Source organism: Physella acuta, unplaced genomic scaffold (assembly GCF_028476545.2).
Source record: "Physella acuta isolate Inbredline_101_S28 unplaced genomic scaffold, ASM2847654v3 ptg000017l, whole genome shotgun sequence".
NCBI classification, from domain to species: domain Eukaryota; kingdom Metazoa; phylum Mollusca; class Gastropoda; family Physidae; genus Physella; species Physella acuta.
The window spans coordinates 507,306-534,521 of NW_026731537.1; the positions used below are offsets into that span (position 1 = coordinate 507,306).

The 27,216-nt window shown below is 45.3% G+C and overlaps 1 protein-coding gene across 3 annotated transcripts; it reads left to right on the forward strand.

The window, feature by feature from the left end:
* The first annotated feature begins 4,132 nt into the window (after positions 1–4,132).
* LOC131937133 (uncharacterized) lies at positions 4,133–26,938 on the forward strand. Of its 3 annotated transcripts, XR_009386165.1 has the most exons (13): positions 4,133–4,279; positions 12,743–12,848; positions 15,940–16,009; positions 17,293–17,348; positions 18,254–18,359; positions 19,826–20,043; positions 20,572–20,664; positions 21,017–21,214; positions 22,352–22,598; positions 22,878–23,046; positions 24,443–24,591; positions 24,751–25,136; positions 25,169–26,938. XR_009386165.1 is itself a non-coding variant. In XM_059294328.1 (12 exons), the coding sequence occupies exons 1-12, from the start codon at positions 4,212–4,214 to the stop codon at positions 24,936–24,938; spliced, it is 1,668 nt and encodes a 555-aa protein (XP_059150311.1). In that variant the 5' UTR covers positions 4,133–4,211; the 3' UTR covers positions 24,939–26,938. The 3 variants fall into 3 exon arrangements, 2 of the variants coding, with proteins under 2 accessions (XP_059150311.1, XP_059150323.1); XM_059294328.1 differs by having other exon boundaries at positions 24,751–26,938; XM_059294340.1 differs by lacking the exon at positions 4,133–4,279 and adding an exon at positions 10,242–10,347 and having other exon boundaries at positions 24,751–26,938.
* Positions 26,939–27,216: the final 278 nt, after the last annotated feature.

Consider the following 27,216-nt stretch of genomic DNA (forward strand, 5'->3'; position numbering starts at 1 on the left):
TAGCCTGCGCTGTCCTGGGTATTTATGTGAGTTATTGAAGCAATTGAGAGTGTTAAATTTAGATTTGTGTACCACACACACCATCCAACTAGACCAGGGGTCGGCAAGCTTTTGGGACGTAAGAGCCAAAAGTAATAATTTACCAAATATCCCAGTTTTTAAAGAGCCACGAACATTTTTATTTTAATATTATGCTATTAGATTAGGATTTTATATATATATATATATATATATATATATATATATATATATATATATATATATATATATATATATATATATATATATATATATATATATGTATATATATGTATATATATGTGTGTGTGTGTGTGTGTGTTTGTGTCGGCCTACATAAGCCTGTAATTTAAATATATGCCGCTTCGCGTATATGTATGTGTATACGCTTTTTTGCCTTGGTGTCACCCCCCCCCTAAATGGTGTCACCCCCTAAATTGTGTCACCCCCCCCTAAATGGTGTATGGCGTAACTAAATATTCTAAAATAAAGGCGAATGTTTATTGTTTATGTTTATTATTTTATCGTTCATTACCAAGTGTAGCAGAACAATATTTTTATGAGTATTGAAAATAAAATAAAACAATTATTAATATTTGTGCAGGGAGCTGAAGAGCCGCATCTTAACGTCAAAAGAGCCGCATGCGGCTCGCGAGCCGCAGGTTGCCGACCCCTGAACTAGACACACCATCCAACTAGACACACCATCCAACTAGACACACCATCCAACTAGACACACCATCCAACTAGACACCCCATCCAACTAGACACACCATCCAACTAGACACACCATCCAACTAGACACACCATCCAACTAGACACACCATCCAACTAGACACACCATCCAACTAGACACACCATCCAACTAGACACACCATCCAACTAGACACACCATCCAACTAGACACACCATCCAACTAGACACACCATCCAACTAGACACACCATCCAACTAGACACACCATCCAACTAGACACACCATCCAACTAGACACACCATCCAACTAGACACACCATCCAACTAGACACACCATCCAACTAGACACACCATCCAACTAGACACACCATCCAACTAGACACACCATCCAACTAGACACACCATCCAACCAGACACCATCCACACGACTCTGTGAACCCACACGACCTTGACCCAAGATATGGTGCCATCTACCCACGATTATCCCAAGACCCATTCAGTTTTCGTTCTGGGTCATCTGTTTTCACTTGGAAAGTTTGAAGTTTCGGAATAAGGAAATAGTCCCTGGAAATTCCGGCAAGATTTGAAAGGAACGTTTATTTACTGGGGCCTTTAGCGTGTCGTCATGACTGGAGGGTGTGGTGACAACATCATGCGAACACCGAAACACGTGACCATAACGCCACACTACCACCACACTACCACACCACACCACACTACCACCACACCACACTACCACCAAACCACACCACACTACACCACACTACCACACCACACCACACTACCACCACACCACACGATCACCACACCTCACTACCATCACACTACACTACCACACCACACCACACTACCACCACACTACCACCACACTACCACCACACCTCACTACCACCACACCACACCACACTACCACCACACCACACCTCACTACCATCACACTACCACCACACCACACCACACGACCACCACACCACACCTCACTACCACCACACCACACCTCACTACCACCACACCACACCTCACTACCATCACACTACCACCACACCACACCACACCTCACTAAATCACACTACCACCACACCACACCACACTACCACCACACCACACCTCACTACCATCACACCACACATCACTACCATCACACTACCACCACACCACACCACACCACACTACCACCACACCACACTACCTTCACACTACCACCACACCACCCCCTACTACCATCACACTACCACCACACCACACTACCACCACACCACATCTCACTTCCACCACACCACACCTCACTACCATCACACTACCACCACACCACACTACCACCACACCACACTACCACCACACCACACTACCTGTGTTTATTTTTAACACGTTTTTAAAACGTTTTTAACACGTTTTTCTTAACTCAGCTTCGCGTTTGTTTGTTTGTTGTTAAAATTGACATCGAAAATTAGCCCACTTCTGATTGCTCTAGAGACCTGAAATTTGGCATGCATGCTACTTTCGCCTAACAATTTCAGATGCAATCATAAAAACTAGCAATTAGTGACCGTAATTAGCTTAATTTAATTACGCCCCAAGGACCATAAAATTGAGGACATGATTTCTAAAGATACCGACAAGACTTGAGGCCTATTGACACAGTTACTTCGGCCCCAATCGATGTGAGCGCGCTGGCCGTGATCGTATAGTGGTTAGTACTTCGCGTTGTGGCCGCGACAACCCAGGTTCGAATCCTGGTCGCTCAAGATTTTTAGTCCGTGTATTTATAAACACTTTTTTAAAAACCACGTTTTTCATGTGTAGCAACGGACTAAAAAGGAGAAAATAAAATACTTAAAAAAAACTTTTAAAAAAACCACGTTTTTTATGTGTAGCAACGGACTAAAAAGGAGAACGGACACGGTAACACATTGTTAACGGTGACACGGTTGGTACGCTGGGCATGCTAAAATACACATAAACACGTTTTTCCTTAACTCAGTTTCGCGTTTATTTGTTTGTTTATGGGAGATTTGATCACGTGATTCGTGAGTAGATCTCCACGCCAGCAACGTAAATTACACCCTTTCTCTGTTTAAAGCGTATCGGTCGCTCAAGATTTTTTTAGTCCGTGTATTTAAAAACACTTAGTCAAGTCATACTTAATCAAGTGATTAGATAAAGTAGAAAATAAACTATATAAAAAACTTTTTAAAAACCACGTTTTTCATGTGTAGCAACGGACTAAAAAGGAGAAAATAAAATACTTAAAAAAAACTTTTTAAAAACCACGTTTTTCTTGTGGACTAAAAAGTAGAAAATAACTATTTACATACATTTGATGACAAAAAACGTGGGTACGTTCACCATCAAATTTCCCGACCCATCTGCCCGACCCACGTTTTTTGTCATCAAATGTATGTAAATAGTTATTTTCTACTTTTTAGTCCACAAGAAAAACGTGGTTTTTTAAAAAGTTTTTTTTAAGTATTTTATTATAAAATATTCCTACATCTCTAGTGAATGTAGGACATCAAGCCTCGTTTTCAAATGCTGGCCCAGTTTTCTTCAAACATTAAAGACTAGTTTACACGTTTTTACAGACTGTGTTTTACAGCCAAAAAAATTGTTGGTCAAATTATTATTTTCATTTTGATAAAGCTCAGAAGTACAAATGAAATTTTAAAAGTTTGTTAAATGCACAGAAAATTAGAAAAATAAAATATACTTTCTTTAATAACAACGTTGGTCACTCATGAATTAGGGGTCGAGTCGGTAAAGCTCATGGTTGCACAAACCGAAATGTCTCGAGTTCGAACCCTCGGGTAGATGTAGCTCGTTAGCTGGGGACAGCAACTCTTCTAGGAGAGACAACTCCAAATCAAACAACTGCTGCCTTGTAGTTTGTTGTTGGTTGGACAAAGGCTCGAGTTCAAACCCTCTACAGATAAGGATCTATCCCTCACAACACTAAAAGTTAAAAAAGAAGAAGAAGCAGAAGAAGAAGCTCATGAAATCTCTTACATATTTTAGGGACCCATCAGTATGACAGCCGGTTGTGGGCATGACATTTAGCTCATGTGGGCATGACATGTAGCAATGTATGCAGCAAATATGATTGTACAGTCTTGACGCTACATTTTGAAAATATGAGGATGACATTTAGATGCCCTGTGTGTGCCTGTCATATGCTAACTGCTGTGTACATGACATGTGGTCCCCCATGTGGTGCAGACATTTCAGGACGCATGATTGTGTCTTGTCTCTCTAATTCTTGCAAGTCACGTGTCTATCTCCTGCATGTCATAGTATGACTCCAAGAGTTCGTGCGGCCAGTTTTGGAACCTGCACAAAAACACCGTGTCGCTGTGCACACGACACGTGACAGTGTCGACTTGTGTATCCTGACCTGATTTCGTCTCCCCCGCCCCTCCCGTTAGTACAACACACCACTTGTGCTAAAGGCGGACCAAATATCCGTTTCCTGTGTCGTGAACACAGCACTCAGGCCGCTGTAAACATGAACACATCGCACCAAAAACTGGTGGAGAGGAGGTTTCACGCTTACATCACGTTCCCCTCACTCAGGTAAGGTCTCATTGTTTCTTTCTAGTCTCACTTTCATGGCCAAGGTCTCACTGTCATGTCCAGGGTCTCACTCCCATGGTCAGGGTCTCACTGTCATGGCCAGGGTCTCACTGTCATGGCCAGGGTCTCACTGTCATGGCCAGGGTCTCACTGTCATGTCATGGCCAGGGTCTCCCTGTCATGGCCAGGGTCTCACTGTCATGGCCAGGGTCTCACTGTCATATCATAGCCAGGGTCTCACTGTCATGGCCAGGGTCTCACTGTCATGTCATTGCCAGGGTCTCACTGTTATGTCATGGCCAGTGTCTCACTGTTATGGCCAGGGTCTCACTGTCATGTCATGGCCAGGGTCTCACTGTCATGTCATGGCCAGGGTCTCACTGTTATGTCATGGCCAGGGTCTCACTGTCATGTCATGGCCAGGGTCTCACTGTCATGTCATGGTCAGGGTCTCACTGTCATGTCATAGCCAGGGTCTCACTGTCATGGCCAGGGTCTCACTGTCATGGCCAGGGTCTCACTGTCATATCATAGCCAGGGTCTCACTGTCATGGCCAGGGTCTCACTGTCATGTCATTGCCAGGGTCTCACTGTTATGTCATGGCCAGTGTCTCACTGTTATGGCCAGGGTCTCACTGTCATGTCATGGCCAGGGTCTCACTGTCATGGCCAGGGTCTCACTGTCATGGCCAGGGTCTCACTGTCATGTCATGGCCAGGGTCTCCCTGTCATGGCCAGGGTCTCACTGTCATGGCCAGGGTCTCACTGTCATGGCCAGGGTCTCACTGTCATATCATAGCCAGGGTCTCACTGTCATGGCCAGGGTCTCACTGTCATGTCATTGCCAGGGTCTCACTGTTATGTCATGGCCAGTGTCTCACTGTTATGGCCAGGGTCTCACTGTCATGTCATGGCCAGGGTCTCACTGTCATGTCATGGCCAGGGTCTCACTGTTATGTCATGGCCAGGGTCTCACTGTCATGTCATGGCCAGGGTCTCACTGTCATGTCATGGTCAGGGTCTCACTGTCATGTCATAGCCAGGGTCTCACTGTCATGGCCAGGGTCTCACTGTCATGGCCAGGGTCTCACTGTCATATCATAGCCAGGGTCTCACTGTCATGGCCAGGGTCTCACTGTCATGTCATTGCCAGGGTCTCACTGTTATGTCATGGCCAGTGTCTCACTGTTATGGCCAGGGTCTCACTGTCATGTCATGGCCAGGGTCTCACTGTCATGGCCAGGGTCTCACTGTCATGGCCAGGGTCTCACTGTCATGTCATGGCCAGGGTCTCACTGTTATGTCATGGCCAGGGTCTCACTGTCATGTCATGGCCAGGGTCTCACTGTCATGTCATGGCCAGGGTCTCACTGTCATGGCCAGGGTCTCACTGTCATGTCATGGCCAGGGTCTCACTGTTATGTCATGGCCAGGGTCTCACTGTCATGTCATGGCCAGGGTCTCACTGTCATGTCATGGCCAGGGTCTCACTGTCATGTCATGGCCAGGGTCTCACTGTCATGTCATGGCCAGGGTCTCACTGTCATGTCATGGCCAGGGTCTCACTGTCATGTCATGGCCAGGGTCTCACTGTCATGTCATGGCCAGGGTCTCACTGTCATGTCATGGCCAGGGTCTCACTGTCATGTCATGGCCAGGGTCTCACTGTCATGTCATGGCCAGGGTCTCACTGTCATGTCATGGCCAGGGTCTCACTGTCATGTCATGGCCAGGGTCTCACTGTCATGTCATGGCCAGGGTCTCACTGTCATGTCATGGCCAGGGTCTCACTGTCATGTCATGGCCAGGCTCTCACTGTCATGTCATGGCCAGGCTCTCACTGTCATGTCATGGCCAGGGTCTCACTGTCATGTCATGGCCAGGGTCTCACTGTCATGTCATGGCCAGGGTCTCACTGTCATGTCATGGCCAGGGTCTCACTGTCATGTCATCGCCAGGGTCTCACTGTCATGTCATGGCCAGGGTCTCACTGTCATGTCATGGCCAGGGTCTCACTGTCATGTCATGGCCAGGGTCTCACTGTCATGTCATGGCCAGGGTCTCACTGTCATGTCATGGCCAGGGTCTCACTGTCATGTCATGGCCAGGGTCTCACTGTCATGTCATGGCCATGGTCTCACTGTCATGTCATGGCCAGGGTCTCACTGTCATGTCATGGCCAGGGTCTCACTGTCATGTCATGGCCAGGGTCTCACTGTCATGTCATGGCCAGGGTCTCACTGTCATGTCATGGCCAGGCTCTCACTGTCATGTCATGGCCAGGCTCTCACTGTCATGTCATGGCCAGGGTCTCACTGTCATGTCATGGCCAGGCTCTCACTGTCATGTCATGGCCAGGCTCTCACTGTCATGTCATGGCCAGGCTCTCACTGTCATGGCCAGGCTGTCACTGTCATGTCATGGCCAGGCTCTCACTGTCATGGCCAGGCTCTCACTGTCATGGCCAGGCTCTCACTGTCATGGCCAGGCTCTCACTGTCATGGCCAGGCTCTCACTGTCATGGCCAGGCTCTCACTGTCATGGCCAGGCTCTCACTGTCATGGCCAGGCTCTCACTGTCATGTCATGGCCAGGCTCTCACTGTCATGGCCAGGCTCTCACTGTCATGTCATGGCCAGGCTCTCACTGTCATGTCATGGCCAGGCTCTCACTGTCATGGCCAGGCTCTCACTGTCATGTCATGGCCAGGCTCTCACTGTCATGTCATGGCCAGGCTCTCACTGTCATGGCCAGGCTCTCACTGTCATGGCCAGGCTCTCACTGTCATGGCCAGGCTCTCACTGTCATGGCCAGGCTCTCACTGTCATGGCCAGGCTCTCACTGTTCTAGGTGCAGCTAGTTTGGGATACTACAGCTACACCACACACACACACGTACTACAGGTAGGCCTACTACTACACACACACACAATGTTTTAACTTGAGGTTTTCATCAAGTAGTTTGAAGTCGACCACACCTCATACATTTACATATCATGCAGACTTGATAAATGACAGCCTGTATTTTAATTGATATGTATAGATAATGATTCTACCTTATGATACAACTACACAATGAGCACACCCATCAAGTGGGGCGGGTTCGAATCCACCCAAGTGTGACATTTTTCACGCTGGGAGTTCGAAGTAGTTAACGGGTCATAAAATGTGTACACATTGCAGGATAATGCTGCCCTCTATAGCCCACATTTGGTGCCCTCTATAGCCCACATTTGGAGCTCTCTATAGCCCACATTTGGTGCCCTCTATAGCCCACATTTGGTGCTCTCTATAGCCCACATTTGGTGCCCTCTATAGCCCACATTTGGTGCCCTCTATAGCCCACATTTGGTGCCCTCTATAGCCCACATTTGGTGCTCTCTATAGCCCACATTTGGAGCTCTCTATAGCCCACATTTGGTGCCCTCTATAGCCCACATTTGGTGCTCTCTATAGCCCACATTTGGTGCCCTCTATAGCCCACATTTGGTGCCCTCTATAGCCCACATTTGGTGCTCTCTATAGCCCACATTTGGAGCTCTCTATAGCCCACATTTGGTGCCCTCTATAGCCCACATTTGGTGCTCTCTATAGCCCACATTTGGTGCCCTCTATAGCCCACATTTGGAGCTCTCTATAGCCCACATTTTGTGCTCTCTATAGCCCACATTTGGTGCTCTCTATAGCCCACATTTGGAGCTCTCTATAGCCCACATTTGGAGCTCTCTATAGCCCACATTTGGAGCTCTCTATAGCCCACATACCTCTGGGATTTAAACATGTACATAATACACTTGAAATATGCACTGTTTTCTATTGCCTTGTGTACTACTTGTCTTATATTTGTGTTCCATTGTTTTCATAAGTTGTCTAGATCTATAAAACCAAAGCGGGTGATGTTTGTTACTCACACCTATTAGATCGAGGACTTGCAGGGAAATTGTTCCTGTATAATTTAGCCGTTCACTTTGTTTTAAACGGGACAATTAGAGTAATCTCAGTAATCGAGTTTAAAATTACCCTAAAATGACCTAGAGTGACCGCAGCCTTATGTAAACTCTACATTTTTATAAAGTGCTTGAATTAGATCCACCACTTGCTGATGCGACAAAATTTTGATATTTGACAAGGAGCTAGTTCTGGTGTCGTAGGCAACTGAAAAAATATCAGATTCTCATAAATGTCATAATTAATGTTAATAATTGATCGCTTTTACTCCTCAATTTTAATTATTAAATGGACGTAAGAGTGTCAGGAATTTTAACTTTTAATTTTCCCCATTCTTTGACTACATGCACACAAAAAAAACCGAAGAAAACATTTTGAACAAAAGAAAATTTCTTTCAAATTTAAACAAAACGATTTACAAATAGGTGTGAAAAGTAATAAATATTAACAAGTTTTTTTCCGCGAACTTATACCTACATAAAGGGATAATTAATGTGTCGGGAATTTCAACTTTAAATTTCCGTAGTTCTTCAATAAATACAAAATTGAATGATATTTAAAATGTGGAGAAAAGAAAAATTCCTTTAAAATGTATTCTACGCAATAAGTTGCTCGTATAGCCTTCTGTAAAATGAGGTAATATAAATAGTATACTGTTTGTTGTTCATAAAGTTATACATTAACTGTGTCCAAGAGGTTGGTTTCTTAAGATCCATTGCTGAATCACCGGTGTTAGCCGTTACTTGTCACAAAGTCAGCGTTGTATGTTTCTCCCTCTTGGGAAAAAAAAATTTGGGGAAAATATTTAGCTGTCTTTTATGGAGGCCGTTGTACGACTACCCCACTGTCGCCCCACCCCCTACCCCACTGTCGCCCCACCCCCTACCCCACTGTCGCCCCACCCCCTACCCCACTGTCGCCCCACCCCCTACCGAGTATGTTGACTGCCTGTGACAACCACACACCTCCCTTCTCCCCACTTAATGAATCTTAACCAGCCAATCAAACCGACTTTGTTTCTCACGTGATAGTCACTTTACCGAGTCGACTGATAATTTATTTTTAGATCCAGGAAGTTGGAACCCAGGTCAAGGTCACGACGGTGTACACAATAGGACAGATCTGTCGTGGTGACGTAATGCAGCGGTATCGATACCCTCGTCAAGCCGATCCGTTTCTTCAGCACGACGATACAACCTCACATTACAAACCTCACATTGCAAACCTCACATTACAAACCTCACATTACAAACCTCACATTACAAACCTCACATTACAAACCTCACATTACAAACCCCACATTACAAACCTCACATTACAAACGTGAATCGTCACATTCCAATCACCCAGTTGTCGTTTAGCCAAGTCTAACAGCGGCGTGTGGGAGGTTATTCGTCGCGGGAGGGTGATTGTGATGGTTATTTGGGATGGTGAGGGGATGGTGTTGTGGATGGTGATTTAGGATAGTGTTTGGGATAATGATTGCTATGGTGATTGGGAATGTTGATGTATGATCACCATTGGCTGATAAACGAGAAAGTACCGCACATTGTAAGTGGCGTGGGACATGTCGACATTAGGGGGGGGGGGGGGGGGGCAAAAGTTTGATGATCCACAATGGGTGGTACTACATAGGGAGTGAGGTGGGGGAAGGGTACAGGGGGGGGGCAGAAGCTTACAGAGAGGTCAGGAAATGTAACCAAATTATGTAAGATGTAATTAGCTCCAACACCTGACATCATGGACTACATGACGGTCGGTGTGTTGACTTTAATCACAATCAACATAACTGTAATCTTAATCTGTTGGACTACAATAGCTTAAATCCTAATCCGTTGGGCTATAATACTAATATCCAACAAACAACAACTAGCATCCAACATCCAACAACCCAGATCCAACAATTGATCAACTTCCTGCTTGTCTGGCTATCATCAAGTGGTCCACAATCATAACCTTTCAATTAGATGATGTCATTCCAATTCAATTCTCCTTTTTAAAGTTATTCTGTGAAATTATTTGAGTATTGAACTAGCAGGCGTCAACATCGTTTTGTCTGCTTGCGTCTACTTTTATCTGCTTGTATCTGCTTGTATCTGTTTCAAGTCAAGTCAAGTAGACGGTAAACATCTCTCTGTTTCTATGTCCTCTGTCTGTGTCTGTCCTTTGTCTGTGTCTGTCTGTCTGTCCTCTGTGTCTGTCTTCTGTCTGTGTCTGCCCTCTGTCTGTGTCTGTCCTCTGTGTCTGTCCTCTGTCTGTCCTCTGTCTGTGTCTGTGTCTGTCCTCTGTCTGTGTCTGTCCTTTGTCTGTGTCTGTCCTCTGTCTGTATCTGTCCTCTGTCTGTGTCTGTCCTCTGTGTCTGTCCTCTGTCTGTGTCTGTCCTCTGTCTGTGTCTGTCCTCTGTCTGTCCTCTGTCTGTGTCTTCTGTCTGTGTCTGTCCTCTGTCTGTCCTCTGTCTGTGTCTGTCCTCTGTCTGTCCTCTGTCTGTCCTCTGTCTGTGTCTGTCCTCTGTCTGTGTCTGTCCTCTGTCTGTGTCTGTCCTCTGTCTGTGTCTGTCCTCTGTCTGTGTCTGTCTGTGTCTGTCTTCTGTCTGTGTCTGTCCTCTGTCTGTGTCTGTCCTCTGTGTCTGTCCTCTGTGTCTGTCCTCTGTCTGTCCTCTGTCTGTGTCTGTCCTCTGTCTGTGTCTGTCCTTTATCTGTGTCTGTCCTCTGTCTGTGTCTGTCCTCTGTCTGTCCTCTGTCTGTGTCTGTGTCTGTCCTCTGTCTGTGTCTGTCTTCTGTCTGTGTCTGTCCTTTGTCTGTGTCTGTACTCTGTGTCTGTCCTCTGTGTCTGTCCTCTGTCTGTGTCTGTCTGTGTCTGTCTTCTGTCTGTGTCTGTCCTCTGTCTGTGTCTGCCCTCTGTCTGTGTCTGTCCTCTGTCTGTGTCTGTCCTCTGTCTGCGTCTGTCCTTTGTCTGTGTCTGTCCTCTGTCTGTGTCTGTCCTCTGTCTGTCCTCTGTCTGTGTCTGTCCTCTGTCTGTCCTCTGTCTGTGTCTGTCCTCTGTCTGTCTTCTGTCTGTCCTCTGTCTGTGTCTGTCTTCTGTCTGTGTCTGTCCTCTATCTGTGTCAATCCTCTGTCTGTGTCTGTCCTCTGTCTTTGTCTGTCCTCTGTCTGTGTCTCTCCTCTGTCTGTGTCTGTCCTCTGTCTGTCCTCTGTCTGTGTCTGTCCTCTGTCTGTGTCTGTCTTCTGTCTGTGTCTGTCCTCTGTCTGTGTCTGTCCTCTGTCTGTGTCTGTCCTCTGTCTGTGTCTGTCCTCTGTCTGTGTCTGTCCTCTGTCTGTGTCTGTCCTCTGTCTGTGTCTGTCCTCTGTCTGTGTCTGTTCTCTGTCTGTGTCTGCCCTCTGTCTGTATCTGCCCTCTGTCTGTGTCTGTCCTCTGTCTGTGTCTGTCCTTTGTCTGTGTCTGTCCTCTGTCTGTATCTGTCCTCTGTCTGTGTCTGTCCTCTGTGTCTGTCCTCTGTCTGTGTCTGTCCTCTGTCTGTGTCTGTCCTCTGTCTGTCCTCTGTCTGTGTCTTCTGTCTGTGTCTGTCCTCTGTCTGTCCTCTGTCTGTGTCTGTCCTCTGTCTGTCCTCTGTCTGTCCTCTGTCTGTGTCTGTCCTCTGTCTGTGTCTGTCCTCTGTCTGTGTCTGTCCTCTGTCTGTGTCTGTCCTCTGTCTGTGTCTGTGTCTGTCTGTGTCTGTCCTCTGTCTGTGTCTGTCCTCTGTCTGTGTCTGTCCTCTGTGTCTGTCCTCTGTGTCTGTCCTCTGTCTGTGTCTGTCCTCTGTCTGTGTCTGTCCTCTGTGTCTGTCCTCTGTGTCTGTCCTCTGTCTGTGTCTGTCCTCTGTCTGTGTCTGTCCTCTGTGTCTGTCCTCTGTGTCTGTCCTCTGTCTGTGTCTGTCCTCTGTCTGTGTCTGTCCTCTGTGTCTGTCCTCTGTGTCTGTCCTCTGTGTCTGTCCTCTGTGTCTGTCCTCTGTCTGTGTCTGTCCTCTGTCTGTGTCTGTCATATCTTGTACACGCGCTAGTCAACAACGACGTCACTAAAACGTCGCTACAGCAAGCTCATGTCTTCCCTGGCCTCATCTCTATTTTCTGACAACGACAGCAACATGACCACATCATCACCTCTCCTCTCTACTGAACGACAGCAACATGACCACATCATCACCTCTCCTCTCTACTGAACGACAGCAACATGACCACATCATCACCTCTCCTCTCTACTGAACGACAGCAACATGACCACATCATCACCTCTCCTCTCTACTGAACGACAGCAACATGACCACATCATCACCTCTCCTCTCTACTGAACGACAGCAACATGACCACATCATCACCTCTCCTCTCTACTGAACGACAGCAACATGACCACATCATCACCTCTCCTCTCTACTGAACGACAGCAACATGGCCACATCGTGTTGTATTGACTGAGCCGGTTGTCCGGTTCCGGCAGACTTATCATATTGATTTGTTTTCCCCCCTCCCCCCCCCCCCCTCCAGCAAGCTGAGCATGGACGAGACAAGCGACGAGACCCTGACGAAGGAGTTCGAGTCACGTGATGACCTCAGCTCGGATGACGAGGAACCAAAACTGCGAAGTAGAGAGGTAAGTTACGTCATAGCCCTACCTAACGTCACTACCCCAGTGTGGAATCCCAAGCCCGAACCCTGTCGTTATATCGTCGTGTGAACCCTTCCGTCATAATGTGTTGAGCGACAGGGGAAAAAAAAGCCGTAAGACAAATATAACAATCAACATAATTATAACCGAGCAAAGCCAGCGGAAATAATCGATGTAAAAAATAGACCTAAGAATCGATGTAAAAAATAGACCTAAGAATCGACGTAAAAAATAGACCTAAGAATCGATGTAAAAAATAGACAAGAATCGATGTAAAAAATAGACAAGAATCGATGTAAAAAATAGACAAGAATCGATGTAAAAAATAGACAAGAATCGATGTAAAAAATAGACAAGAAGACAAGAATCGATGTAAAAAATAGACAAGAATCGATGTAAAAAATAGACAAGAATCGATGTAAAAAATAGACAAGAATCGATGTAAAAGATAGACCTAAGAATCGATGTAAAAAATAGAACCTGTAAATTGATGTAAAAATAGGCCGGAGAATCATCTGGAACATTTATTTTTCTCTAATGTTTAGCGCCCGGAAAGATTTACAAATGTCTTGGTATTTAGTTTCCTCTCTGCCGAGACAAAGTTTGGCGGCCAGTGCACATGTCCCTGTACAGTGGGACTTGTAATAATTCTCTCAACCTATTTCTTCAAGGCAATACAAATCTTGAATATTATGGGGCGGGGTGGGTGGGAGAGAGTGGGAGTAATAATATTTAAATTTTCACAAATATTTTATTGACCAGCGATAAGGCGGGGCTTTTGTTTTAACATCGTTCTCTCAGGACCAATGATTGTTTGAGCATACAATGATTGTTTGAGCATACAATGATTGTTTTAGCATACAATGATTGTTTGAGCATACAATGATTGTTTTAGCATACAATGATTGTTTTAGCATGCAATGATTGTTTTAGCATGCAATGATTGTTTTAGCATGCTATGATTGTTTTAGCATACAAATGATTGTTTTAGCATAAGATGATTGTTTTAGCATAAGATGATTGTTTTAGCATGCAATGATTGTTTTAGCATGCAATGATTGTTTTAGCATGCAATGATTGTTTTAGCATACAATGATTGTTTTAGCATACAATGATTGTTTTAGCATACAATGATTGTTTAAGCATACGATGATTGTTTTAGCATACGATGATTGTTTAAGCATACAATGATTGTTTTAGCATACAATGATTGTTTTAGCATACAATGATTGTTTTAGCATACAATGATTGTTTTAGCATACAATGATTGTTTAAGCATACAATGATTGTTTAAGCATACAATGATTGTTTTAGCATACAATGATTGTTTAAGCATACAATGATTGTTTTAGCATACAATGATTGTTTTAGCATACAATGATTCTTTTAACATACAATGATTGTTTTAGCATACAATGATTGTTTAAGCATACAATGATTGTTTTAGCATACAATGATTGTTTTAGCATGCAATGATTTTTTTAGCATACAATGATTCTTTTAGCATACAATGATTGTTTTAGCATACAATGATTGTTTAAGCATACAATGATTGTTTAAGCATACAATGATTGTTTTAGCATACAATGATTGTTTTAGCATACAATGATTGTTTTAGCGTACGATGGTTGTTTTAGCGTACGATGATTGTTTTAGCATACAATGATTGTTTAAGTGTCACAACAAACCTCGGGAAGATTTCCTGGAAAATATTTCTTCAAACGTCCGGGTGGCCAGATTTTTACCAACCAGAAGAACCTCAACCCCCTCCCCCCCCCCCCCCCCCACTATGTCCATTCTCTCTTCATTTCCCCACCCCCACCACCCCATAGAGGTCGCCGTCTTAACTTTTATTGCTGCGGTATTTGAAGCTGTTTTTCTCTGTGCTGATAGGCGGACAGCTGTTTTGGACGGCCTGGCTGTTTAGGACGGCTACACCAAACACCGACAGTCAGAACATTCATGGACGGCCAGAATAGTTCTAGTGCACAGATCAGAATGGACGGTCATGATGGTAACCATACAAGTAATCTCAACGTCCTACTAAGCCAGCATGGACGGCCATCTTTTACTCATGGACGGCCATCTTGGTACTCATGGACGGCCATCTTTTACTCATGGACGGCTCGATAATCTCAGGGCAGAGGGTGGTCCAATTAGCGCCCATTGTTCTAGAACTTTCTTCCCGCTCCAGTTCCTGGATTAACATGCGCCACACTTGCCACATGCCACATTTACCAACACACGTGAGAAAACTCCAGCACTGAAGTTGAAGCCGAGCTGGAAAGTCCAGGAATTTCTATCCTTGTTCCAACTCGCCCTCACACGTCAGATGTTTTAGCAGACGACAGTTGTGTCCCGGTAGACAGCCGTCATATTCTAGCAGACGACAGACGTAAAGTTCGGGTGTCCAGACTTCGGGTAGGTGATGACTTGACCTGGGGGACTTGTTTACAATCTTGACTTGACTTGACTGTGACTTTGACACACATCCCCGTACGGTGGCTGTGACGCCAAAGTTGTGACGCCGAGATTGTGACGCCGATATTGTCACTCCGTGAGTGTGACAATGACAATCTGTCACACCCATACCTCACTGCCACACCCCCACCCTCTCGGGCTATTCTCAAAAAAAAAAACATTCGCGAGTCGACGGGGCCCTATAGACGTCATCACCTTGTTCAAACATTGCAACAGCTACAAGTCCACTGGAGCTAACCTTCATTGAACACATTTCGAAACCTGTGGATTTGTTGCAGTGTGATGTGCTGTACTTCAGTGTCATGTGTTTTAGTTCAGTGGAATATAGTCTTGTTGTGTAGTTTAGTGTAATTTAGATTAATGTAATCTCTTTTGTTTAGTGTAATTTAAATAAGTCTAGTAAAATTTAAATAAGTCTAGTGTAATTTCCTATGATCTAGCTAAACGTAACGCCGTTGTATTGTGTAGAGTAGTTGTTGTATAGTGTAATGTAGTGCAGTGGTAATGGAGTGTAATTTAGTGTAATTCAATTTTCTGTAATTTAGCACACACTTTTCCCTGTGTAAAACATATGACCTTGACCTGTATTCCCCAGATGACCAGTGACCTTGACCCATCACGTGTCAATTCATTGCCCAGCAGGAAAGGTTTTATCGCAAGTTCCGGTAAGTTAACCAATAAAGTGTTATACCCACATTGTCGTATTCTATCATTTTTTAAAGTTATTTCCGGTAACCGGAAATGATACTTACACTACATATAGGATTTCTCAAAAGCCGGTAAATTGAGTAACCGGAAAGGGTTACTGTAATCAGTGGCGTAGCGAGGTCGGGTGTCACCCGGTGCGGCACTTAATGGTGTCACCCCCCCCCCCAGAGGCATAGAGACCCTTCCCAGGGACAAACTTTCAAATTTTCGATTTGCACCCCCCCCCCCCCTCAAACTTTCGATTTGCACCCCCCCTCAAGTTTTCGATTTGCGCCCCCCCCCCCCTCAAACTTTCGATTTGCACACCCCGCCTCGAGTTTTTCTCTATATATTTTGCTATTTTTTGCCTTGGTGTCACCCCCCTAAATGGTGTCACCCGGTGCGGTCCGCACCCCCCGCCCCCCCCCCCTCGCTACGCCCCTGACTGTAATTCTGATTCCTCAAACTAGTTCATACTATGATCATTTGATTTCATATGTTTTCACCTGTATCTGTTTTTTCGTTACACGAACAGTCAGCGTTTTGTCCCATACTTGGAACCGAAGTGGTGTTTACACACACCAACCCATTTATTCGCCTGATGGGTTGTTACGATTTCGCAATCTGCAGCTATTTCCGGGGTCCCCGTAGGTCTCGCTAGTCATGTTACTGGATTTCACAAGATGGCTTCACAATGTTTGGGGCTATCTGTCCCTTACACAATGTTGGCACAATGTTGGCACATATTTTCAACACCTAGCGTGACGCACATACCGCTATTCTAATTTTTCAATACACTAACCACACAGCAACTCCCCACCCCCACCCACAAACACCCCAAACTAAACCTAAAGGTGTATATGTATAAACGTTCAATCTCAAATCTGTATCTATATACACCTTCTATCCTAAATGTGTATGTGTATATACCTTCTATCCTAAATGTGTATGTGTATACAACTTCTATCCTAAATATGTATTTGTATACATCTTCTATCCTAAATAGTTTGTGTATAAACATTTTTTCCTTAATGTGTATACACCTTCTATCCTAAATGTGTATGTGTATACACCTTCTATCCTAAATGTGTATGTGTATACACCTTCTATCCTAAATGTGTATGTGTATACACCTTCTATCCTAAATGTGTATGTGTATACACCTTCTATCCTAAATGTGTATGTGTATACACCTTCTATCTTAAATGTGTATGTGTATACACCTTCTATCCTAAATTTGTGTATACACCTTCTATCCCAGACACCAACCCCATGATGGACGGCGACAGACTGAAGGAAGAATTCAAAGACGCGCAGGTAAGTTGTTGGTTCACGTAACATAGGGGCGTGTCTCAGGTGAGATCGTCATCTACTCCAGGTTTCATCTACTCGTGTCATCATGTCATCTACCTCATGTGTCATCCACCCCACGTTTCATCTACTTGTGTCATCATGTGTCATCTACTTCATGTGTCATCTATCTCATGTGTGATCTACCCCATGTGTCATCTATACGTGTCATCTACTCGTGTCACCATGTGTTATCTACCTCATGTGCCATATATTCCGTGTGTCGTTTACCTCATATCTCTTCTACCTCATGTGTCATCTATCTCATCCTTCATCTACCTCATATGTCCTTTACTTCATATGTCACTTACCTCGTGTGTCATATACTTCATGTGTCATCTACCTCATGTGTCATCTACCTCATGTGTCATCTACCTCATGTGTCATCTACCTCATCTATCAACTACGTCACGTGTCACATACCTCGTGTGTCATCTACCTCGTGTGTCGTTTACATCATTTGTCATATACCTACATTGTCATTATGTGTCATCTACCTCATGTTTTATATACCTAGTGTGTCATCTACGTAATGTGTCATCTAACTTATGTCGTGTCGTCTACCTTGTGTGTCATTACATCATGTGTCATCTACCTCATTTGTCATCCTGTCACATTATTTGACATCTAGCGCAGGCGAAGGTTTTGTTGCCTACCTGCCCATGTTTGTTGCCTACCTGTCCATGTTTGTTGCCTACCTGCCTATACTTATTGCCTACCTGCCTATATCGATTGCCTACCTGCCTATATCTATTGCCTACCTGCCTATATCTATTGCCTACCTGCCTATATTTGTTGCCTACCTGCCTATATTTGTTGCCTACCTTCCTATGTTTATTGCCTACCTGCCTATATCTATTGCCTACCTGCAGCTGAAGCAGGCAGCAAGAGACCTGTCCTCGCCACTCGACAGCCCACTGGCCACCCTGGTGTACGAGGAGAGGCCGCCAGATTACGACTCTCTGCGGGATAACACAGGTGGGTGGTGACACACAGGTGACACACAGGTGGGTGGTGACACACAGGTGGGTGGTGATACAGGTGACACACAGGTGGGTGGTGATACAGGTGACACACAGGTGGGTGGTGATACAGGTGACACACAGGTGGGTGGTGACACAGGTGGGTGGTGATACACAGGTGGGTGGTGATACAGGTGACACACAGGTGGGTGGTGATACAGGTGACACACAGGTGGGTGGTGACACAGGTTGGTGGTGACACACAGGTGGGTGGTGATACAGGTGACACACAGGTGGGTGGTGATACAGGTGACACACAGGTGGGTGGTGATACAGGTGACACACAGGTGGGTGGTGACACAGGTGGGTGGTGATACACAGGTGGGTGGTGATACACAGGTGACACACAGGTGGGTGGTGATACAGGTGACACACAGGTGGGTGGTGACACAGGTGACACACAGGTGGGTGGTGACACAGGTGACACACAGGTGGGTGGTGACACAGGTGGGTGGTGACACAGGTGACACACAGGTGGGTGGTGACATAGGTGACACACAGGTGGGTGGTGACACAGGTGACACACAGGTGGGTGGTGACACAGATGACACACAGGTGGGTGGTGACACAGGTGACACAGGTGGGTGGTGACACAGGTGACACACAGGTGGGTGGTGATACACAGGTGACACACAGGTGGGTGGTGACACAGGTGGGTGGTGACACAGGTGGGTGGTGACACAGGTGACACACAGGTGGGTGGTGACACAGGTGGGTGGTGACACAGGTGGGTGGTGACACAGGTGGGTGGTGACACCGGTGACACACAGGTGGGTGGTGACACAGGTGGGTGGTGACACAGGTGGGTGGTAACACAGGTGGCACACAGGTGGGTGGTGATACAGGTGACACACAGGTGGGTGGTGGTACAGGTGACACACAGGTGGGTCGTGACACGGGTGACACACAGGTGGGTCGTGACACAGGTGGGTGGTGACACAGGTGGATGGTGACACAGGTGACACGCAGGTGGGTGGTGGTACAGGTGGGTGGTGACACAGGTGACACGCAGGTGGGTGGTGGTACAGGTGGGTGGTGGTACAGATGGGTTGTAGTACAAATGGGTTGTAGTACAGGTAGGTGGTAGTAAGGTGGGTGGTGTCACAGGTGACAAACAGGTGGGTGTTGGTACAGGTTGGTTTGTGGCACAGGTGGGTTGTAGAGGTGGGTGGTGGTACAAGGGACACACAGGTGGGTGGTGTTACATGTGGATTGTGTATAGGTGACACACGATGGGCGGTACAGGTGGGTGGTGTAGGTGGGTTGTAGTACAGCTGGGTGGTGTTGCAGGTGGGTAGTGGTATAGGTGGGTGTTGGTACGTGTTACACACAGGTGGGTGGTTTTGCAGGTGAGATACTAAGGTGTGTTTTCTCAAACACTTGAGTTAATTAAAAAGTTTGACCCTAGCGCTGTTGTTCCAGAGGTCAAGCAGCTGGTGCCAGCACGCAGGTCCATCGCTAAGCCCCCAATCAGCTTCTCCCGCTCGTCCAGCTCCAGTTCTGAGAGCGATGACGACATCAGCCCCGTGGACCAGCTGTCACTGCTCCGGACCATCGAGAGCCTGAAGCAGGAGCAGGAGAGGATGCGACAGCTACAGGAGGACCACGACAAGCATCTCAAGGAGCTGTTGGAGCGGGAGGTAGCCGGGGTGGGGGGAGACGTGGGGGGGGGGGGTGGGGGAGACGTGGGGTGGGGGAGACGTGGGGTGGGGGAGACGTGGGGTGGGGGAGATGTGGGGTGGGGGAGACATGGGGTGGGCGAGACGTGTGGTGGGGGAGACGTGGGTTTGGGTGTGTTGGGGATGAGACTTGCGTGGAAGGGGTAAGCTTTTAAATGTGTAGCTCATTAAATTGTTTGAATGATTGAAGCTCACGATGTAGATTGAATGAGTGAAGCTAAGATTTGAGATTGTATGAACGATAGAAGCAGAGCCTATAAACTGCTTGAATGATTGAAGCTGAAGCTGTATATTGCTTGAATGATTGAAGCTGAGGCTGTAGATTGCTTGAATGATTGAAGCTGATGATGTAGATTGAATGATTGAAGCCATTGATTGCTTGAATGATTGAAGATGATCAAGTAAATTGTTTGAATGATTGAAGCTGATGATGTGGATTGTTTGAATGATTGAAGCCGTAGATTGTTGACGTCTCGACCATCTCCACAGCCGTGTGTCCACAAGAGACTCGAGTCTATCCGCAACAGCAACCGCTTGAGGAAACCTTCGCACGGTTACGCTAACGCCAGCAACAGTCCACTGGTACAACAACATCTTTCATCTTTCTCTGGTTCAGGTACCACGGGTAGGGGGGGGGGGGGGGGTAAATGGTGATTGGTTTAAGGGGGTGTCAATTTGGGGCAGGCAAGATCTTTCTGGTGACTTACAAAAATTTTGCTCTTATAGTCCTAACTTAGATCTTTTAGGTGTTTCTGTTTATTTTGTGTTGGCTTTGGTGCTTGATCACGTGGCTTTAGTATCTAACAAAGTTTAGTTCAACAACGTGATCTATCACAGTCACACGTGATCTATCACGGTGACACGTGATCAACTGTCAGTACATGTTCGATGACCTCACCCTCCCCTGTGATGACGTTATGTGCCCTATATTTAGGCCCAGGCCGTGTTCACGGAGGAGCACATCTATGTGCAGCTGGAGCAGCTCTACGCCAACTTCCACCGCCTCCACTTCCCCACCAAGACCATCCAGAGTGTGCTGGGCCACGCCAAGAAAGATGGCGGCTACTACGACGCCATCGCTCTCAGTGAGATTAGCTCGCTGAAGGAGACGAACATCAAGCTGAGGAAGAAGGTCAGTGATGATTGTAGGTCTAAAGATTGTAGGTGTAAAGATTGTAGGTCTAAAGATTGTAGGTGTAAAGATTGTAGGTCTAAAGATTGTAGGTCTAAAGATTGTAGGTCTAAAGATTGTAGGTCTAAAGGTTGTAGGTCTAAAGGTTGTAGGTCTAAAGGTTGTAGGTGTAAAGATTGTAGGTCTAAAGATTGTAGGTCTAAAGATTGTAGGTCTAAAGGTTGTAGGTCTAAAGGTTGTAGGTTTAAAGATTGTAGGTCTAAAGATTGTAGGTGTAAAGATTGTAGGTCTAAAGATTGTAGGTGTAAAGATTGTAGGTCTAAAGATTGTAGGTCTAAAGATTGTAGGTCTAAAGATTGTAGGTCTAAAGGTTGTAGGTCTAAAGGTTGTAGGTTTAAAGATTGTAGGTCTAAAGATTGTAGGTGTAAAGATTGTAGGTCTAAAGATTGTAGGTGTAAAGATTGTAGGTCTAAAGATTGTAGGTCTAAAGATTGTAGGTCTAAAGATTGTAGGTCTAAAGATTGTAGGTCTAAAGATTGTAGGTGTAAAGATTGTAGGTCTAAAGATTGTAGGTGTAAAGATTGTAGGTCTAAAGATTGTAGGTCTAAAGATTGTAGGTCTAAAGATTGTAGGTCTAAAGATTGTAGGTCTAAAGATTGTAGGTCTAAAGATTGTAGGTCTAAAGATTGTAGGTCTAAAGATTGTAGGTCTAAAGATTGTAGGTCTAAAGATTGTAGGTCTAAAGATTGTAGGTCTAAAGATTGTAGGTCTAAAGATTGTAGGTCTAAAGATTGTAGGTCTAAAGATTGTAGGTCTAAAGATTGTAGGTCTAAAGGTTGTAGGTCTAAAGGTTGTAGGTCTAAAGATTGTAGGTGTAAAGATTGTAGGTCTAAAGATTGTAGGTCTAAAGATTGTAGGTCTAAAGATTGTAGGTCTAAAGATTGTAGGTGTAAAGATTGTAGGTGTAAAGATTGTAGGTCTAAAGATTGTAGGTCTAAAGATTGTAGGTCTAAAGATTGTAGGTGTAAAGATTGTAGGTGTAAAGATTGTAGGTGTAAAGATTGTAGGTCTAAAGATTGTAGGTCTAAAGATTGTAGATCCATTTAACCCTGCACATGTCCATCTAAACAATTCCAGATCTCAGAACTAGAAGAGCAGCTTTCAGCCAAACCAACCAGACCCCACTTCGGACAGACCCCGCCTCCGTTCGGCATGATCCCGCCCCCATTTGGCATGACCTCGCCCCCGTTTGGAATGACCTCGCCCCCATTCGGCATGACCCCGCCCCTTCCCTGCTCCCAGATGAAGTCTGCCAAGTCTGAGGGTCGTCTGGATAAAGTGGGGCTGACACCAGAACCTGAGAACCGTTCCAAGTTTGTAGCAGGTCAGTTCTCATCAGTTAATTAAGTTGTCATCAGACTTGTCATTTAAGTTGTCATCAGACTTGTCACTAATGTTGTCATCAGACTTGTCATTAAAGTTGTCACCAGACTTGTCATGAACCTTACCATCCCAGTCCTCAAATAACACAATGCCCCAGCTGTGTCAAGTGTTGTCTACTGCCCCAGCTGTGTCAAGTGTTGTCTACTGCCCCAGCTGTGTCAAGTGTTGTCTACTGCCCCAGCTGTGTCAAGTGTTGTCTACTGTCCATGTCTGTCCCCAGGTCGACCCACCTCTCCCCTGCCCCTCCCCATCGTCCCCCAGGAGATCCGCCCCGTGGAGATCACCTTCAGGTGGACCATCACCGACTACTCCAAGAAACTGAGGGACGAGCAGATCCGTGGGCTCAAGGAATCTTCCAGCCCCTTCTACCTCAGCCACTGTGGCTACAGGTCAGTGGACACGTGAGTGGTGGCTGGTCACGTGAGTGGTGACTGGTCACGTGAGTGGTGACTGGTCACGTGAGTGGTGGCTGGTCACGTGAGTGGTGACTGGACACGTGAGTGGTGACGTGAGTGGTGACTGGTCACGTGAGTGGTGGCTGGTCACGTGAGTGGTGACTGGTCACGTGAGTGGTGACTGGTCACGTGAGTGGTGACGTGAGTGGTGACTGGTCACGTGAGTGGTGACTGGTCACGTGAGTGGTGACTGGTCACGTGAGTGGTGACTGGTCACGTGAGTGGTGACTGGTCACGTGAGTGGTGACTGGACACGTGAGTGGTGACGTGAGTGGTGACTGGTCACGTGAGTGGTGACTGGTCACGTGAGTGGTGACTGGACACGTGAGTGGTGGCTGGTCACGTGAGTGGTGACTGATCACGTGAGTGGTGACTGGTCACGTGAGTGGTGACTGGTCACGTGAGTGGTGACTGGTCACGTGAGTGGTGACTGGTCACGTGAGTGGTGACTGGACACGTGAGTGGTGACTGGTCACGTGAGTGGTGACGTGAGTGGTGACTGGTCACGTGAGTGGTGACGTGAGTGGTGACTGGTCACGTGAGTGGTGGCTGGTCACGTGAGTGGTGACTGGACACGTGAGTGGTGACTGGTCACGTGAGTGGTGACTGGTCACGTGAGTGGTGACTGGTCACGTGAGTGGTGACTGGACACGTGAGTGGTGACTGGTCACGTGAGTGGTGACGTGAGTGGTGACTGGTCACGTGAGTGGTGACGTGAGTGGTGACTGGTCACGTGAGTGGTGGCTGGTCACGTGAGTGGTGACTGGTCACGTGAGTGGTGACGTGAGTGGTGACTGGACACGTGAGTGGTGACTGGTCACGTGAGTGGTGACTGGTCACGTGAGTGGTGGCTGGTCACGTGAGTGGTGACTGGTCACGTGAGTGGTGACGTGAGTGGTGACTGGTCACGTGAGTGGTGACGTGAGTGGTGGCTGGTCACGTGAGTGGTGGCTGGTCACGTGAGTGGTGGCTGGTCACGTGAGTGGTGGCTGGTCACGTGAGTGGTGACTGGTCACGTGAGTGGTGACTGGACACGTGAGTGGTGACTGGACACGTGAGTGGTGACTGGACACGTGAGTGGTGACTGGTCACGTGAGTGGTGACTGGTCACGTGAGTGGTGACTGGTCACGTGAGTGGTGACTGGTCACGTGAGTGGTGACTGGTCACGTGTGTGAACTTTTACAAGAAAATATGTTCTCTAACAAAATTTCAAAATGTTCTACGTGAATGGTACTACAATGTTTTAATAACCCAACCCTTGCTACGTAAATGGTGCTACTATGTTCTAACCTCCCCCCCCCCCCCCGCCCCACCCTCTGTGTTGAGCAGGGCCCAAATGGAAGCCTACCTGAACGGAAACGGTACCGCCACTAACAGGTGCATGTCCGTGTTCCTGCGGATCTTAAAAGGCGACTTTGACCGTCATTTGAAGTGGCCAGTCAACTTGCAGTTTGTTGTCATCCTCGTCAACCAATCAGGTAACGTTTTACTCGCTGTATGCACTCACGGCACTTTTGATTGGAGGGTTTCTATCGTAATGTGTTGTCTAGCAGTGGATTTCTTACTTTAATGTAAAGTGTTCACACACACACAACCCCGTTGGTACACATACAAATAAATATACTTCTGTTCCCCAGGGAACCACAGCGATTCCCTGAAGGCCGGCGGGAACCAGTTCCAGTACACGAAGCCGTGTGGGGTGGCTGACGCCGAGAGCGACTGCTGGGGTCTCATCGAGTTCGTCTCCCACGACATGATCCGGCAGCGGCAGTACATCCGGGACGACAGGATCATCCTCAAGTGCCGGGTCATGTTCCTGCCTTAGGGGGGAGGGGCGAGGGGAGGGGGTCCATGTGTGGTGTCATGTTGACCTCATGTGGCCCTATGTTGTGTAACTTGACCGGTGATTGTGGTTAGCCACAAAGTGGACAAGATTGTTTAACTTGCTGTCATGATTGGTGAAGTCATGATTGAAGTCAGTGATTGGTGAAGTCAGTGATTGGTTAGGTCAATGATTGGTGAGGTCAATGATTGGTTAGGGCAATGATTGGTGAGGTCAATGATTGGTGAGGTCAATGATTGGGGAGGTCAATGATTGGTGAAGTCATGATTGAAGTCAATGATTGTTGAAGTCAATGATTGAACCCTGGGCAGTACCACATCACGTAATTTATGCAGCAACATAGACATAAATCAGGTGATTGGTACACATCATCTTAGCTATAAATAGAACCATAGGCAGCTCAAAATACTTGTGTTGGTGCCAACTATAATCTATTTGAATATAAATTGTGAATGTTCTTTTATAAAACATTCTTCTAATATGTAGCCCTTCTGAGATGTTCCCATACATGTAATTATGGTATGTTGCCCAAAAAGTCTGCTAGTGAGTTGATCTCTGTATACTTTTGGTATGTTTCTCTCTGTATACTTTTGGTATGTTGTCCTGTGTATACTTTTGGTATGTTTTCCTATGTATACATTTGGTATGTTTTACTGTGTATACTTTTGGTATGTTTTACTGTGTATACTTTTGGTATGTTTTACTGTGTATAGTTCTGGTATGTTTTCCTGTGTATACTTTTGATATGTTTTACTGTGTATACTTTTGGTATGTTTTACTGTGTATAGTTCTAATATGTTTTCCTGTGTATACTTTTGGTATGTTTTACTGTGTATACTTTTAGTATGTTTTACTGTGTATACTTTTGGTATGTTTTACTGTGTACACTTTTCGTATGTTTTACTGTGTATAGTTCTAATATGTTTTCCTGTGTATACTTTTGGTATGTTTTACTATGTATACTTTTAGTATGTTTTACTGTGTATACTTTTGGTATGTTTTACTGTGTACACTTTTGGTATGTTTTACTGTGTATAGTTCTGGTATGTCGTCCAGTTGTAGAAGCTACATTATGGTGTTTATGAACTGTATGTTGTGAATCACCAAATTATGCAGCCCAATTAGCTGATGTCATTGTGTCAATTTTTTTTTTTTACTTTTATAAAGAAAATGTTTTTTATTTATATTTGGCTGCGGGTCGGCAAACGCATCAGATCTTTCAAGATTTTGATTTTACTTGAAAATGTCAGCAGCATTTCATAAACCATATTAGTGTCAACATCATTTCATAAACCATATTAGTGTCAACATCATTTCATAAACTATTTTAGTGTCAACATCATTTCATAAACCATTTTAGTGTCAACATCATTTCATAAACTATTTTAGTGTCAACATCATTTCATAAACCATTTTAGTGTCAACATCATTTCATAAACTATTTTAGTGTCAACATCATTTCATAAACCATTTTAGTGTCAACATCATTTCATAAACTATTGTAGTGTCAACATCATTTCATAAACTATTTTAGTGTCAACATCATTTCATAAATTATTTTAGTGTCAACATCATTTCATAAACCATATTAGTGTCAACATCATTTCATAAACTATTTTAGTGTCAACATCATTTTATAAACCATTTTAGTGTCAACATCATTTCATAAACTATTTTAGTGTCAACATCATTTTATAAACCATTTTAGTGTCAACATCATTTCATAAACTATTTTAGTGTCAACATCATTTCATAAACCATTTTAGTGTCAACATCATTTCATAAACCATGTAAGGGTCAACATAATTTCAAAAGCATTTATTTTGACTGCCAACATTTTAAAATTTTGTCGTCAATTTATAAACATCATTGAAAATGTTGTATGCTGGCATAATTTTATTGACATGTTTGGTCTACATCATCTTACTGATTACATTTTTTATCTGTCGCCTAAATAATGTTGAATAAAAATATTGTATCAATGCGGTTAAATGTGAACATTTTATTTTGAAGTTTGAAAAATCCATGACAGTTTCTGTTGACTGACAGACACATTTGGGCAACAAGTGACAGTTCAAACAACAGCAGTGACGTGACAGGTTGGGCTACGTTAATTATCACACCTGGTTCACGTTAATTATCACAACTTTTTATTCAGTTGTGGTTGAGAAAACTGATTGGCATAAGCTCATGTCATCTATCACAGACAGCAAACATGTTAGACAATAAGTCTCTATCAAGGGGAGGGAAGTCCAATTAT